The 17,477-nt window shown below is 38.2% G+C and overlaps 2 protein-coding genes across 2 annotated transcripts; one reads left to right on the top strand and one right to left on the bottom strand.

The window, feature by feature from the left end:
- Nucleotides 1–977: 977 nt before the first annotated feature.
- LOC132840912 (interferon-induced transmembrane protein 3-like) lies at nt 978–1,573 on the top strand. The gene is made up of 2 exons (XM_060862992.1): nt 978–1,209; nt 1,295–1,573. The coding sequence occupies exons 1-2, from the start codon at nt 1,084–1,086 to the stop codon at nt 1,487–1,489; spliced, it is 321 nt and encodes a 106-aa protein (XP_060718975.1). The 5' UTR covers nt 978–1,083; the 3' UTR covers nt 1,490–1,573.
- A 9,479-nt stretch (nt 1,574–11,052) lies between these two features.
- btg4 (B-cell translocation gene 4) lies at nt 11,053–12,857 on the bottom strand. Its single transcript, XM_060863115.1, has 4 exons — nt 12,559–12,857; nt 12,343–12,480; nt 11,917–12,199; nt 11,053–11,445 (listed from the first exon to the last, which is right to left on the bottom strand). The coding sequence occupies exons 1-4, from the start codon at nt 12,729–12,731 to the stop codon at nt 11,248–11,250; spliced, it is 792 nt and encodes a 263-aa protein (XP_060719098.1). The 5' UTR covers nt 12,732–12,857; the 3' UTR covers nt 11,053–11,247.
- Nucleotides 12,858–17,477: the final 4,620 nt, after the last annotated feature.

Here is a 17,477-nt window from a genome sequence, read left to right as displayed (position 1 = left end):
CTCCTTGGCCTGAGTGTTTTCATATGCCACATGTCCATGTTGTGCTAATGTTTTTTGTTTTCACGTGACATCACGTGACATCACCTGACATCATCAGAATACACGTGAGGAAGTTCCCCTCGTTGTTCTGAGTGTTTTGATATGTCACATGTCCATGTTGTAAAAAGTTTTTTGATTTTGCATATTTTGGGAGCGTGGCCACGGCACAACCGAAAGGCCAGTCGGTACACCAGTTTAAACCTTTGTTCAGAGTATCACCCTAAAGGAGCTGGCCGAGTTTGGTGTAGTTAGTTCGAAACCTCCAAAGTTTATAATGGGAGTCTATGGGGAAAAAAGGCCAATTTGAGACCTGGTACCGGAAGTACCGGTACTTGGATCGCTTAGAAAAGTCATAGCAACAAACTTCAGACCAGGGTCTACAACATATCTTAATTTGGTGCATGTGGCTAAAAAGCCCTAGGAGGAGTCACGCTTGATATATTTTTGTCTAAGCTTAAATAGGAAAACAGAATGTTGGCTTCTACAAAGCCAACATAAAAAAATGGACTTACAGTTGAGTTGTTAATTTACAGAAAATGTCTATAGTTTTACAGCCTTTTGTGTTCAGGTGAAAAACACAGAATTATTCAGGAAGTATACTGTAAGTGTGAGACATATCATATACATTTGTAACAGGGAATGCCAAGCAAGGTAGTGGAGGCACCATGTCGGCGATATGTCTTATGACAAACAGTGCTAATAGACAATAATAAATAATCCTTTTTGAACATTTCTCATATTTCCCGAATGCATTGATTTTAAAGAACATTTAAATGTAGCGTTTTCTTCATTATGTGTCTCTTTCTTTAGAAATCAGACATTATTTTATGAAATTTGAAATTTGATACTGCTGTGTCTCCCAGATATTCTAAAGGATGAGGCCACACCCACAGTACTATGATAAACAAATTATTATAAGAAAGTGACAGCACTTTACCCCCATTCCTGCATAACCCCTACACACACACACACACACACACACACACACACACAGAGCGAGAGAGAAAAAGAGAGAGAGACGGAGAGAAAACGAACAACAAGAAGATGGAAGGAAAAGCGACTGCATCTCCAGCTGGAATGAAGGCACCCACATACCTGGCTTGGTCCATCTTTAACGCAGTATGCTGCTGTACTCCTCTAGGAATCATCGCAGTTGTGTACTCCTGTCGGGTAAGTCGTTCAGCACGATTTTATCAGAAAAAGAATAAAGAAGGAAATACAAAATAAAAAATACATAAAAACTTTGTCATTGTAGACTGACACGGCTAATCTTATTGGAGACACTACAAGAGCTAAAGCAAGTTCCAGTCTGGCCAAGAAACTGAATATCGCCGCACTGGTCATTGGAATCGTTTTTATCATCGTTTCTATCGTCGCTGCTGTGATAATGCATCAATGGGCCGAACAATACATTAAAACGTCAATGGAACAAATCAAAAAGCGTTATTAAGATCACAAACGTATACTTCAGTCTACATCCTTTGTTTGTACATCCTCACATTTTTTATTTTTATTTTTATATATATATATATATATATATATATATATATATATATATATATATATATATATATATATATATATAATTAAATTCCAAAGTTAATTCTATAATCATTTCACGACTAAGAATCATTATGGACAGTTTATTTGTGTGTTAACCAATGCTATAAATAAATAAATAATACAATATATATATACTGCTATTATATTTTTATGTGAATGTATTTGTATCCTTTTTTATATAAATACATTATCTTTTTATATATGAATGTGAGTTATAAATAAATTCTATTTGCCTATTCACATTTTTTTGTTCTTGTTTTTTTTTTTTTTTTTTTTTTTTAATAAAATTTGGAACATTTCTACACTTTTAATGTTAAAACATCTGGTAAAGAAGTTAGTCCCTGTTATCACTATAAACCTCATACCTCTCTATCCTGTCTCAAAAATACCCAGCTTGTCACATAGCACGGTACAAAGATAAGTGTATCTCAAGCGTTAGAAAGCACTCACACTGGAGACTCCTTCCATAAATGTACAATAAATGTCTCTATGCATCACATTTTTAAAATCTGTTCATTATTAGGCTTAGATTATGAGGAGCATCCAAAATTTACCAAAAACAACAGTATTAAAATAGGCATCAACAATCACTTCAACCGATTTTTTATTGTCATTTCAACCATATCATAGCTGATGCAGGACACATTTCTCTGTCTCTGTCTCTCTCTCACCAGGGTCCTAAAGGAATGTCGTTTCATTTCCCTGTGTCCTGCATCAACATTCACTTCAACAGATTTTTTTATTGTCATTTCAACCATATCATAGCTGATGCAGGACACAGGGAAATGAATCGACATTCCTTTAGGACCCTGGTGCTAGGTAAAGACACTGAGCTACAATAAGACAATAAACTTTGTGCAAACAGTGCAGCAAAGGAGATATAGGGATAAGAGACAGTGCAGGATAAGAGACAGTGCAGGGTAAGAGACAGGATAAGAGACAGGACAGGACAAGTGACAGTGTAGGGTAAGAGACAGGAAAGGACAAGAGACAGTGAAGGGTAAGAGACAGCACAGGACAAGAGACAGTGAACGGTAAGTGACAGGACAGGATAAGAGACAGTGCAGGGTACGAGACAGGACAGGATAAAAGACAGGATAGGAGACAGTGCAGGATAAGAAACAGTGCAGGACAAGAGACAGTGCAGGATAAGAGACAGGACAAGGGACAGTGCAGGATATGAGACAGTGCAGGGTAAGAGACAATGTAGGACAAAAGACAGTGTAGAAAAGGACACAGTACAGGACAAGCAAGAGTGAAGGATAAGAGACAGTGTGGAATAAGAGACAGGGCAGAACAAGAGACAGTGAAGGATAAGAGACAGTGCAGGGTAACAAACAGTGCAGGATAAGAGACAGGACAAGAGAAAGGACAGGATATGAGACAGTGCAGGGTAAGAGACAGGACAGGATAAGTGACAGGATAGGATAGGAGACAGTGCAGGGTAAGAGACAGGACAGGAGAGGCAACAGGACAGGACAAGAGACAGTGAAGGATAAGAGACAGTGTAGGACAAATGATAGTGTAGAACAGGACACAGTACAGAACAAAATACAGTGTAGGACAAACAGACACAGCACAAACAGACAACATAATAAACTACAAGACAGATACATATAAACAGCACCGAAAAGTATACAGAATGTTTGGTGTGTGTGTGTGTGTGTATGTGTGTGTGTGTGTGTGTGTGTGTGTGTGTGTGTATGTTTCATATTGCATTCTCGATGTTATCATTGATTGAAACACCACAACGAACTGTGACTTGTGAATCTTAATCCTGTAATCAACAGGAAAATGTGTTCATTTTAAGAGAATGAAACTGAACAAGTGAAAAACCACTACAATATCAGTGAGAGACACCGTGTGTTATAGTAGCGATACTGAGTCATAATGGGATGTAAATCATTATTACACAGACATTTTTGATTTCCTGCCTTCTTTCGAGCACTATCTGAAGTTTTTTTATTTAATGACAGACCGATTCTTGTATGTCGGAATAAAATAAACAAAAACCAAATATTTCTTTTCAATTTGTAGAAAAAATGGATATAATAAATACAAACGTTGTTTTAAATAGTTCTTTATTAAAAGTTTATTTCAAGCATAAATATAATGAATTATTTATTATACTTATTTGTTTATTTATTATTTTATACACAGGTATTTTTACTTTTTTTTTTTTTTTTTTTTGACAATTCATTGACAGATTAACTAATTCTGTTTTCATGTGACCTTTTATTTACACAGGTTTTTTTTCCCCCACATCATGTGATTTTTTTTTCCATTTTTGGTAAAAGTCTGCACCACTTTCTATATGAAGAACTACCGCAAATCATCTTTACGGCACTACTGTAGCGTGTGAGATTCGTGGAAATTTCTGACTTTTTATGGGAACCTTGCGTAATTAGGATGTCTGGGAAATGTTCCTAAGACTCTTGACACTGTTCTTTCAACAGCACAGCCTCTTATCTGTTGTTTCCTGTAAAAGGAGGGATGGCATTGAAAAAAAAGTTCAGTGGCTGGTGAAATATGTTCAGAAGCTCCTCCCAGTTTTGGGTGGGCATTTCTCAAGGTATTTCTTGTTGCTACTTAGAGGTGAAAAAAAAAAATCGGTTGTCTGATGACGAGATCCAGATGGAGAATGTTTCCAACAGAAAAGACGTGGAAAAAAAAAAGCTCCAGTGTTTATACAAAGTGCTCTAAAGAATTTGAGTATTTGATTTCTGTGCACTAAAATGAAACATGATTTGAGTTCCACTGAGCCCCTGATCCCACAGTGCCCCTGGAACCCACTCACATTCACTCAGACAGCCAATGAGAAGCTTTGTTTTGAAGAGGCCTCTATGTCTCCGTGACATGTGAGAAAAGCACTGCAGATGTCCGTGCAGCACAAAAACACGTTTTGTTTTCCCCTTTACTCGCAGTCCCGAACTGAGCCGTATCGACCGATTCTTTTTGGTGTAATCCAAGTAATCTGAATTGTAAGGCTGTGTGCAAAAGTTTGTGTACCCTGCGTACTGTTGAACCACACGTTTAGATATATTTTTATTTAAAAACAACCAAAGGCCTTTGTGTTGCTACTATGGTACGATTGGTTGCATCTAATTTGTAATTTTCCAACACAGAGAAATCTTTGAAATTTTATGTTTCAAAAAAAATCCAACGTGTCGTTATACTGTATGCTGCACTGCATACTCTTACTTCTTAAATGGAGGAAAAAGTATGTAACTCACCTCAAAATGTTCTTTAATAAGATTTCGCACATGATGTTTTTATAGTGACCTCCAAAAAACTTCTCGGACCCCACCTACATTTCCTGTTTGTACTTTCCACTTCCATGGCACATTCTTTCTCATCATTCTGTAGTGTGTATATCCATGTTTAGAACAGACCCACAAGGATCATGACCCACCCCTTTTTGTTGTTGTTGTTGTTGTTGTTACAGCCAAATGATTTTCAGACATTTGCTAAGAGATTTGCTTTTAAATAACTTTTTTTAATATACATGGTCAAAATGTATGTGGGCCCGAACTCTAACTGTGCCGTGTCTTGCTAGGCTCCATCATTGCGCTTGCAGTACATTGTTTCCTAACAGTGCCTCTTTGTTAGCAACAGTGTTTGGCATTCGCACACCAGCACAACCATTCACATCTGCTCCATTTAACTCATAGCACACATCCGTTTCATGCCCAGTAATAAGTAACACATTTACATGTTTGTTAGATTCCTAATGCTAAATAACCCTGTATACAATGCCGAGCGAAAGTAGGTATTAAAGTACACCCCATCCCCTCCCCCCTTTAAACTTCTCCACATTTTAGAATCTTATAATCAAGAATTGAGCTTTACTCTTGCCGTCAGACATCGAACGCGGTCCATCTGTGTTTAATCAACGTGTAATCCGATCTCAATGTACACCAAAGTCACCATTTCCTGGAACACCCGAGAGCTTGTTAGAGCTTGCACACATCTGAGAATCAAGAAGCGATCAGAAAGGTTCGGTCACGGTTTGGTTATTAAAAAACAAAAATAAAAAAATGCCACGAATACTATGCAAACACGACTCCACTACAAAGCCTGTGAGGAACAGGTAAAGACACACCAGTGAGGTGAAGGATGAAGGATAACTCTACACATGGTAGAAGTTGTATACAAGACTCTTATTGAGCGAGAAAAACACTCAACAAATGGAGGAAAAAAAATTCCCATCTAACATTTGGAGAAAAAAAAATAAAATTCTCCTGACTCTCTGTTTAAATCTGCCACAGTCCATGTTTTCAGTCTGATCCCAATGTTTACAGCACTGTATGATAAGAGTGTATATATTAATCTGGCATTTATCTCACAGCCTGGTCGTACTTATACTCCCGGAAAAAACATTTATGCCCAAGTCTCATCCTTGATTCAGCTGATAATCTCTTATAAATACCACATACTTGTATTCCTGCTGTAATCAGAAAGACTGTCCTGATGTCCGTAATACGCTCAAACCTCCTTTTAGCACAATGAAGTCTCAGGGAGTTTTATGGTGTCGCAAGAGAATTGTTTGTTTGGGCTCTAAATCTACATCCAAATTTCTGTGATAACGTTGCTTTATAATGAATGTTTATTAATCCAGGGTTTCTTTTGCAGATGCACATATAGTCGATGGTGAAACTAACAGTTTGGATAAAAAAAAAAAGTCCCCATAAAGACAATAATATCTGAATATAGCTTTCATTTAAAAACTAGAAGAGCTAAAAAAAGATTTTAATTTTTCCCTCCTTAGCTTATGGTTCAGATGAACTAAAACTCATAAAAATTGTTTTGCTCGTGAGAACATTAACATTAAAAAAAAAAGTGTGTGTGCATGTGTGGATGTAATAAAGGTGCAGAATGGAATGTGACATGCACATAAAGCCTTTTATAATTTACAGGAATTATGACTGGAATCCAGAAGAGCAACAGCTTCCCACAAAGCATGTAGCATTTAGCACACAACCTTATCCAGAGTGACTTACTTTTTTTTTTTTTTTATTTCAACTTATACACCCGAAAGATTAAGGGTTAAGGGCTTTGCTCAGGTGCCCAGCAGTGGCACCTTGGTGGATCTGGGATTCAAACTCATGACCTTCCAATCAGTAGTCCAACAACTTAACGACTAGGCCACGAAAAATTATCTTGACAAAATGTTTTCTTTATCAGTTTAAAACAGATGCAACTTGACAAAAAAAAACCTGCAATAGATTTAATTCTTTATTAATAAGTTCATGAGGTAACATATTAAGACCCCGAGTGAAGTTTAAATATAATAATAATAATAATAATAATAATAATAATAATAATAATAATAATAATAATAATAAGTCAGATGTAGAAGTCAATAAACTTAAATCAGTATGGCTTCTTGAACCTATGCAGAGATTTGTGATGATAATATTACACTAATTTAAGAATAATGTAGTAACTAGCATTGCGTTTTTTTGTGTCCTCACTGTACTAATTCTGTGTCTGAATCAAACTCTCAGCAGCTGTGTGTTGTAAATGCACACCGCTTTTGTTAAACCACTCCCGGTTATAGTATTTGACTTGAAAGAGTACAGTCATTTCTTCGTTGTGTACTTTTGGATGTACAATCAATTACGCTCACATGACCCTACATGCAATGGCAGAGATACACATAGTACTTTAAATACAAATTCAGTACAGTATATAAAACTCAGGATGTTTCTAACGCACAGAAGATCAAATGCAGGTTTCATTACTGGATTGTATTTATATTATACTTGCATTTTAACAGATCACTCATAGTTCAAAAACAACAATTATGTTAAGGACAACAGCTGTCAGTTTGGAAAAAGCAATGGAAAAAGCTATGTGCTGACAGCACTGGACTCAAAGTAAACAAACGTGTATCCTGTTACACTGGATATTAAAATCAGCAAAAGAACTCTCATCTCAAGTGCTGCCTAATGGAAAAGTACAACAGTGCACCAAAGATCTTAATATTTGTACTGTTAATCTTTATTTTTTTATCTAATCTTCATTTTTAATTAGAGCTAAAGAGCTATATTAAGTTCATGGCAGTGGTTTTGAGAATTAGATAAAATATTAAGCTATAAAATAACAACCCTATTTCAGCTTGAGAGTCTTAAATTTTAATTAAAGGCAAAAGTAAAACATATTAATCATCAGATCTGTAAAGTGGAATGTAAATATTATTTTCATACAACATTGTTGATGTACGCTGGAAAGAAGTCGATAGCCTGGGAGAAGCTGAAGGCTAACGGTGGGGTCCGGAGTCTCCGTTCTGAGCTCTGAGGAGGTGTATTAAGTAAATTAGAAGGCTAAGCTTGAAAAAAAAATAAAAAATAAAAATAAAAACAAACAACCACAGAAACAGACTTGCACTGTCAAGCCTTCTCCATTAGCTAGTTACGCTTTAGCCACGTAGAGATTGAGATTGTCACCTACAGTATATCCCTGACGACGTCTGTGCTGTCAGTGCGATTACAGATGTCTGCACAGGACCTGTGTTAATATTAGCGTTCCTCTAATTAACTAGGAAGCTGAAGCATCACTGTTACACTGGGGAAAAAGGATACAGATATCTGCACTATAATCACAAATACAGGAAAATCGGCCCATTGTCACTGCTTCCTCCTTTAGTGCCAATGGGAAAATGGGAAAGTAGATAAAGTGAGGCATTGGGTGGGAAAAAAAACAAACCAGCAGTGTCACAATCATGACTGAATTTATGAAGTTGCTTTATCACGTTAGTCAATGGAAAGTTTATACACACAAGTAGGCTGCAAAGGTTTTATGTATACCAAAGTTCTATAGCAAATGATTTTATGCACAGTTCACAAATAAGTTTACAGTACTTGAAAACAGAAGCCCAATAGTCACTCGTGGATCCGCCGGTTGCACCGGAGCTAATTTAGAGGTTCCATACGAACAAGTGAATAGATTCATTAGTATTATGCAAACAATTTTAGATTTCTTTTAACAAAGCCTAATTAGTGTAGATTAAAGATATAATCCCATTTAACTCCACTTCAGTACCAACCAAACTTATTAGCAAGACTTGCCTTGTATTAGTTCTGTGGAAAACTGAATGGCAATAATTTACTACACAAATCATTGCTGAAATAGTTTGGGGAAATTGGCTGGACTCTACGTATACTTATATAAATCTTTAGATGAAGCTTATACAAATGTTTATCCAATCAAATTCCATTGTCCTTCCCTCAGAACCAAAAAAAAAAGCTGGCAAGATACAGAACAAACAATTTCAAGCAGCCCGATTAAAAACACTGCTCACTGAGCAATGGAAACAAAGCTCAACATTAAATATAGTAGACATTAACCAGCAGCAGCTACAGTGTCTTGCAAAATTATTCATACCCACTGAACTTTTTCACATTTTGACAGGTTACAACCACAAACAAAAAATGTATTTTATTAGGATTTTATGTGATAGACCAGCGGTCTCCAATCGTATCCACAAAGGAGCCGGTGTGGTTTTCATTCCAACCAAGCAAAAGCCACACCAGAGTCTACTAAAAGCTAAGAACAAATGATTAAAACAGGTGGAATCAGGTGTGGCTTCTGCTTGGTTGGAATGAAAATCACACCGGCCCTTTGTGGATAAGATTGGAGATCGCTGTGGTAGACCAACACAAAGTGGCACATAATTGTGAAAGTGGAAGGAAAATGATACATTTTTTTACAATTAAAAAAAATAAATAAATATTCAGCCCCATTAAGTCAATACTTTGTAGAACCACCTTTCACTGCAATTACAGCTGCAAGTCTTTTGGGGTATGTCTCTACCAGCTTTGCACATCTAGAGAGTGAAATTTTTCTTCTTAGCAAAACAGCTCAAGCTCAGTCAGATTGGATGGTGAGCGTCTGTGAACAACGATTTTCAAGTCTCGCCACAGATTCTCAATTGGATTTAGGTCTGGACTTTGACTGGACCTTTCTAACACATGAATACAGTATGCTTTGGTCTAAACCACTCCATTGTAGCTCTGGCTGTATGTTTAGGGTCATTTTCTTGCTGGAATGTGAACCTCTGCCCCAGTCTCAAATCTTTTGTAGACTCTAACAGGTTTTCATCTAAGATTGCCCTGTATTTGTCTCCATCCATCTTCCCATCAACTCTGACCGGCTTCCCTGTCCCTGCTGAAGAAAAGCATCCCCACAACATGATGCTGCCACCACCATGTTTCACAGTGTGAATGGTGTGTTCAGGTTGATGTGCAGTGTTAGGTTTCCGCCACACATAACGTTTTGAATTTTGGCCAAAAAGTTAAATTTTGGTTTCATCTGACCAGAGCACCTTCTTCCATATGCTTGCTGTGTCCCCCACATGGCTTATCGCAAACTGCAAACAAGATTTCTTATAGCTTTCTTTCAACAATGGCTTTCTTCATGCCACTCTTCCATAAAGACCAGATTTGTGGAGTGTACGACTAATAGTCGTCCTGTGGACCGTTGCTCCCACCTGAGCTGCGGATCGCTGCAGCTCCTCCAGAGTTACCCTGGGCCTCTTTGCTGCTTCTCTGATTAATGCTCTCCTTGCACAGCCTGTCAGTGTAGGTGGACGGCCATGTCTCGGTAGGCTTCCAGTTGTGCCATACTCTTTCCATTTCCGGATGATGGATTGTACAGTGCTCCATGAGATGTTCAAGGCTTGGGATATAAATTTATAACCTAACCCTGCTTTAAACTTCTCCACAACTTTATCCCTGACCTGTCTGGTGTGTTCTTTGGTCTTCATGATGCTTTTTGTTCACTAATGTTCTCTAACACACTTCTGAGGGCTTCACAGAACAGCTGTATTTATACTGAGATTAAATTACACACAGCTGCACTATATTTACTAATTAGGTGACTTCTGAAGGCAGTTGGTTTCACTGGATTTTAGTTAGGGGTATCAAAGTAAAGGGGGCTGAATACAAACGCACACCACACTTCAGATATTTGTAAAAAAAAAAAAAAAAGACACCATTTATAATTTTCATTCTACTTTGCAATTACGTGCCACTTTTGTTCAGTCCATTTCATAAAATCCCAATAAAATATATTTTCCTTTGTAGTTGTAACACGTCAAAATGTGTCAAAGGTTCAGAGGGTATGAATACTTTTGCAAGGCACTGTAATTTAATGGATAAAGCCCCCTTGCTCTTAACTACAGTCTTAAATAACAGCATTTAACAATATGTCAGAAAAAAAAGGGAGGGGAAACTCACTCTTCAGCCTTAAATGAGCACGAGGGTTCTAACCGTAAACACTTCAGATTTATTGAGCTGCTTGCTCAACCCATGCAGACAAGACCATATTAAGACATTAGGTAACAAGCAGTGAAGACACCTTAAGTAAAGATTCCAAAAGTGGGACAGATGAAGACTATGCTGCCCTCTAGTGCAAGCTGCACTACATTCACAAGCAATCAGACAGAGCCAGTATTAAAACAGATTTTATTTTTGCCACATCATTTGAAACAATTTATTAAAACCCATTTAAAAAGAACATGCCATTAATGGCAAGCAATAGATTCATAAATAATTACTTTAAAGTATTAACATTGAAAATCAGCCATCAAGGCTGCACATCAATTAGACAGCAACACACCAGAAGGGCTCACAAGCCCTATTCTCATGAGCGGCTCTTGCTAACCCAATGGTATTTGTCCACCCGTGGACCAGAGAAGGCGTAAGATGGTCTGTAGTTTTTGAAGCCATTGTGTGGAGGGTAGTGACCATTTGAATGCTGATGATGGTCACCAGCATAGGGCTTCCTTTTGGGATAGACAGCCCAGTTCTGCATGGATGGAGGTGGGCCAAATTCACTGAACTGCAAAAAAATAAGGTGGCAAAGTTCATACATTGACAATTTAAGATCAAGTGTACATTACCTCATGACATTACATGGTTAACCAGACTGCTCTATGGAATCCTCAGTAAACTCTATGGATATCACCAGAATCTTTAATCTTATCCACAACATGGCCACAGGCTTTCATTGCACTCTGATAGGAGGGTTTGATTATTGATCAGAGACCAAAGGTGAAGCGATTTTGTTAAAGTATGGCTCCTGCTTGGTTTATAACACTGGCCCTTTATGGATAAGATTAAAAGAGCCCTGTGCCAAGGAAGGCTATTAAAAACCATTCTTGAGGTACACTATCCCAAACACCAGTCCTGGAGAACTTGGTCCTGTACATTTGTGCAACTCAACCAACTTAACAGCATGTTCTAAGTAGAAGAAGGCATGTTAGGCATTTCTAAAATGATCAAAAGGTTGGGAAAGAGCGTTAAGAAATACCTGATAAACACTGTTGGGATTGGAGACGGTGGGGATGCACTTAGGCTCTGGAGCAGATAGTGTACTGGTGCTGCTACCACCACCGCTGCTGCTGCTGCTACTACTACCACTGCTGGTGCTGCTTGTTATGCTGCTGTTTGGACCTTCTTCATCTGAAGATGTCCCTGAGTGGTAGTCTGAGGAAGCACGCTCCACAGCATTGTTAATCCTGCGTGAGAACTCACCATCTCCCCTTTGCCCCTCCAACAGGGTCACACAAAAAGGTGTAGTTTTCTCACCATACCTGAAAGAGTTAGCCCAGCCTAATCTTACCAACTGTGACAAGGGCATACTTTGTCCATCTTGTACAATGCCTCAAGATCAAAATCATGATATTGGCCATGGTACATAAATGCAAAGCGACCAAGATCTGATCAACATTTTTACCTGCATGACACTTCACCAGGATCTACCCAAATGGTGATCTCTTTAGGCAAACCCAGGTTCTCATAATCAACACCACTCTGTTTGCAAGCACGGTCAATTATAGGGTCCCTCAACTGGGCCTTGTTCATCCTCAAACACCTGAAAAACAAAAAGTTTAATAGATAAAATCAATACTGGCAACAATCCATTTCATGCCTCTACATCGCATCCCCTCACCGGAAAGCCTGTCCCTTGCATGGCTTCTCTGGGTACCAGTGGCTTTTGTAGGTTTCAAAAAGGACCGAAGTGAAAGCCACTGCAAACCTTTCCCGGCACGAGCGCTCCATCTTGCCGTGTTTCTTTGCTAGTCTCGCAACAAAGAAAACCGTAGCAGCAATCTCTTCCTTCATTTTCTTTAGTCACAAACCTCCTTTGTTTTAAAAATTTAATTAAAATGCTCTAAAAACCAAACCTATATCAAAAGGACCACCCAGATTGCTGCTAAAAAGGACAAAAGGCAAGCACTTACTGAGAATTTAAATCACAGTAAGCTGTTAGGGGGAACTGATGCATTTTAAAGGTCACAATAATGACCAATTAGATGTCTTAACAGGTGTTTCATATTGGGAAAAGCTTCCACTTGACGAACACGTGTTTTTGCTGATGTTCACCACTAGATGGCATTGCCACCTAGTGATGCGAACGTGCTAATGGTTAACATAGTCAGGACAAACAATAAATAAAGCATTACTTTCCAGAGGAAACCAAATCTACAGTGTAATGCAACAAGCAAGTAATAAACTGAGCAAAATTGTGTTTAGCTAAAAGATGCGTGTTGGATATCTAAACTTTTGTTCTACATTTTTCTTGGTTTCAAAATTTAACAAAAGCGAAGTGTCTTATTGGCTGCTGATGGAAAAACAAGGGTCAAAGGCACCAGACATTTTATAGCTGTTGCTCCTTGATTTAGATGGGAAGCTTGGATCACTTAAGAAGTTGACTAGGTGGCAGGAATCTGTGTTTAAAATGTGGTTTGTGATCGAAATAACAAAAAATTGGGAAAAGACTTAGTGGTTAGCATGTTCGCTTCACACCTACAGGGTTGGGGGTTCGATTCCCGCCTCCGCCTTGTGTGTGTGGAGTTTGCATGTTCTCCCCGTGCCTCGGGGGTTTCCTCCGGGTACTCCGGTTTCCTCCCCGGTCCAAAGACATGCGTGGTAGGTTGATTGGCATCTCTGGAAAATTGTCCGTAGTGTGTGAGTGCGTGAGTGAATGAGAGTGTGTGTGTGTGTGCCATGTGATGGGTTGGCACTCCGTCCAGGGTGTATCCTGCCTTGATGCCCGATGACGCCTGAGATAGGCACAGGCTCCCTGTGACCCGAGGTAGTTCGGATAAGCGGTAGAAGATGAATGAATGAATGAATGAAAATTGGGAAAAAGTTCCAAACAAACTTCTTCTTCCCATTTATAAATTTAGAATAAAAACTAAATTTAAACATGCAGTTTGGGTTAATATTACTTTGGACATCATGCTCTCATGTGTTCGATGGATTATGTTTTGAGTTCTCAGTAGAATAATGATAATTAATTCTCATTCCTATTTCTCTAGGGTCCACAGGATGGTGGGTTTATGAATCATTATAGATGTGGAAGTGGCCGGATTTTGTATTTGCAATTTTTGTTTATATTAGCTATCATTACTGAAAATTCTGTCAATAAATGTGTCATGGCTTAATTAAGTAAATGGCCAATTTCTTTTGTTCATGTCATTATTTGTACTATTTATAGTATTTAATTAATTTTGAAATTATAAGGAACTTGTTATTCAAGTACAGTATGGCTCCTGTTTGGTTTATAACACTGGCCCTTTGTGGATAAGATTGAAGATCCCTGTGTCAAGGAAGGCTGTTTTGTGTACAGAGCAACCCAGCAGCAAATAAGATGCTAGATGTTATACTACAGACAAGCCTGGGCCTGTCTTTAGAGAAATGTTCAATAAGTAGTTTCTGTGGTAACCCTGAGTATCTATTGTCCACTATTGCCCCAGCGCGTGGGTTATAATGCATACCCTACCAACTGAAAAACAATCCCAGCTCAGAGAAGCATTACTGCTTGGGTTGGACTGTATCTATGGACTTTTTTTGTTTTTGTTCCTTACCTATGAAATGACAACAGTGGGCTGCGTTAAATGGTTGTCCATGTAAACCGTAGCATTTGTGTGACTCAGGTAAGGGGGTGATTATCTTCATCGTCAGAGTCAAAAATGAACTAGAGATTGGAAGCAAAATTGCATAAGAACAAATGTTGATGAAAATTATAAACACATCTAACTGTAATACTTATTATACTGATAGTTTAAATAGATTTTGCACTAAAGACATGATTACAGACTCTATAGATAACTCAAACTCTACACGCTGTAGGCCAGGTTCATGAAGTGCATATTACAAGTCTGAGGCAAAAATGTTGTCTGTAGTTTCTTACATATTTTCTGTAATTGCTTAATGTTTTTCAGAACAACCAACATATCGATATAGTTACAGTGTTTAGGCTAAAGTGTGTATAACCACTAGAAAATATCATTTAGTTAGAGCTAAAAACGTTTTATATATTTATAGATTTTTATATTTTAACGATACTACACGTAATTTACTTAGAACTACAAACTGTGTGTGTGTGTGTGAGAGAGAGAGAGAGAGAGAGAGAGAGAGAGAGAGAGAGAGAGAGAGCGAGAGAGAGAGTGTATGTATGTATGTGTGTGTGTGTGTGTGTGTGTGTGTGTGTGTGTGTGAGAGAGAGAGAGAGAGAGAGAGAGTGTGTGTGTGTGTGAGAGAGAGTGTATGTGTGTGTGTGTGTGTGTGTGTGTGTGTGTGAGAGAGAGAGAGGGAGAGTGTGTGAGGGTATGTGTGTGTGTGTGTGTGTGTGTGTGTGTGAGAGAGAGAGAAAGAGAGAGAGAGAGAGAGAGTGTGTGAGGGTATGTATGTATTTGTGTGTGTGTGTGTGTGTGTGTGAGTGTGTGACCTCTTTAGCGCCCTCGTTCCCGCCTCCCGCGTCTCGCGCCTCACGAGCCGCTCAGTTTAAACGGCGGCTCGTGTTATAAAGGCTGCGCGTGTGAGACCGAGTTCACAGCCAAAGACAAACTACGTTCTTCGGTAAGTAGGTCTGTCATTATGATGGACACGAAGCAAGAATTGTGCACCAGCAGTTTATGGTTTGGAAATTTTACCTGCTCCTTAAACAACCTTTCATACATGTTTTTTTATTGATTTTATTTATTTATTTTTTTCAGGTGAAAGATGCGTCCCAAAAACCTACTCCTGAGGATACCATCAACTCATTCATTCATCTACAGGGTTCCATTGGACCTGGACACAATCTCAGGAACAACATGCATGTGGTGGGATTCCATCTTGTATGGGACGCCAATCTGTTGGAAGATCTCATGCTCACTCATACATTCACTCATAAGGCATCCAGTTCATCTTCTGGAACATCAAACCTGGAGGAACCTTCAGAAAAACATTAACCCGAGCTCAAGGTCATATGAGAACCCTACAATCAATACAGTGACTTCAGTGAACAAAATGTTCATTAAAAGTTTGTACTTTTCCAGGTGAAAGACAAATATTAAAGAAACATCAGTGTACAATGCCGGTGGTAAGCGAAGGTACATAGACTTAAAAGTTATAACGCTTTTAAGGGTCATTCGTAGCCCTGAGAAGCCTCTTCTTAGGGGCCCTTCAAGAATATGGATCTAATTTTGCATATGTTTAAATGCATTTAAAAAAGTTCCATATTCTTGAAGGGCCCCAAAGCCCATATTCTAAATATATATTAAATATATATATCCAAAAATATTAAAATTACACGAGGGTAAGACCTGAAGTTTCTACTACGGATGCCAACTTTGAAATAAACCTTACCAGCGTATCTCTATCGGATATCAGTAAGTCCGTAAGTATATCAGTAGTAGATGTAACTAATGAATATTTATTATGATAGTAGTTAGATCTGCACAGTAGTCATGAAGCGAGTGTTGTTACGTAGCTGGGTATTTTTTTCAAAGAACAAACCAAATGTAACTGATCTGCGTACTACTGACCCAGCAGGTGTGTCGGCGGAGGTGCATGGCAACGACAGGTAAAGTCTACAATACACACACACACAAAAAAACAAGAGATAGATATAAGAGAAGACTATAAGATGGGTTTACTTCAAGCTTCACTGTGCAGGATGAAGTAAGATTGTGTTTTAAAGCAAGTACATGACAGGTGAGTGGTGATCAATTATATGTAGACTTTTCTTCCACGTGCACGTTTTATGTATTATGTATTATGTATTATTCACTAATCAGTATGGAAATATTGGCTTTTGAATGCCTAAAAGCATTTACATGCAAATCAGCTCTCAAAACAATTCTCTTACAATTTCTTGTAAATGTTCCGGACGATTTCAGGCAATGATTTTTAACAGATGATATTTTTTAAATCAACATCTGCGATGTATGTTACAATTATTCTAATGAATATGCTAATTTTATTCAAATCGTGCAGCTACTGGTTGTCATTTTGCTAAGACACATTTGCTTATCATTTCTAATTTCAGATTTGGATAACATTTAAAACATTGAAATGTTATTTGTCAAGGTATACGTGTAGCTACGTTTACATGTGATTGGTCTTAAAAACCTTCAAAGCTTCCCGTCGAGGATATTTCCATATTCAGAGGTGAAAAGATTCATCAGTCATTGTTGTGAACTGTTCATCTGGTTCACCAGTTGGGGTTGGTTTGTAGGCAGTGTTGTTAGCTGATTGTTTTACACAGACTACAATCACTAACCATACTGCCAACACAACAGCCTGCAGTCAAGCACAGGTCGTTGTGTACTCATTTCCATCGATGCCTCACAGCAGAATGTTATTTGTGGTTATGTAAAAGACATCGGTATATAACCTTGATTTGCCTTGCAGCTAAAACTGGTTTCAGAACTGCTGTACAGTGTGTTACAGAGTGGTGAAACATGTTACTGTGTTTGTGCCATGACTGTTTTGGAAGACTCCTTGAAGAACACTTGCTGTCTGGTTATTTGGCAGTGTAGTTAGCTGATTACAGTTTGGACCTACAGTAATCACTAACCTCACTACCAGCTGAACAAC

Source organism: Tachysurus vachellii, chromosome 26 (genome assembly GCF_030014155.1).
Source record: "Tachysurus vachellii isolate PV-2020 chromosome 26, HZAU_Pvac_v1, whole genome shotgun sequence".
NCBI classification, from domain to species: Eukaryota; Metazoa; Chordata; class Actinopteri; order Siluriformes; family Bagridae; genus Tachysurus; species Tachysurus vachellii.
The sequence above is the reverse complement of the archived record's forward strand: the minus strand, read 5'-3'. Positions and strand labels throughout refer to the sequence as shown.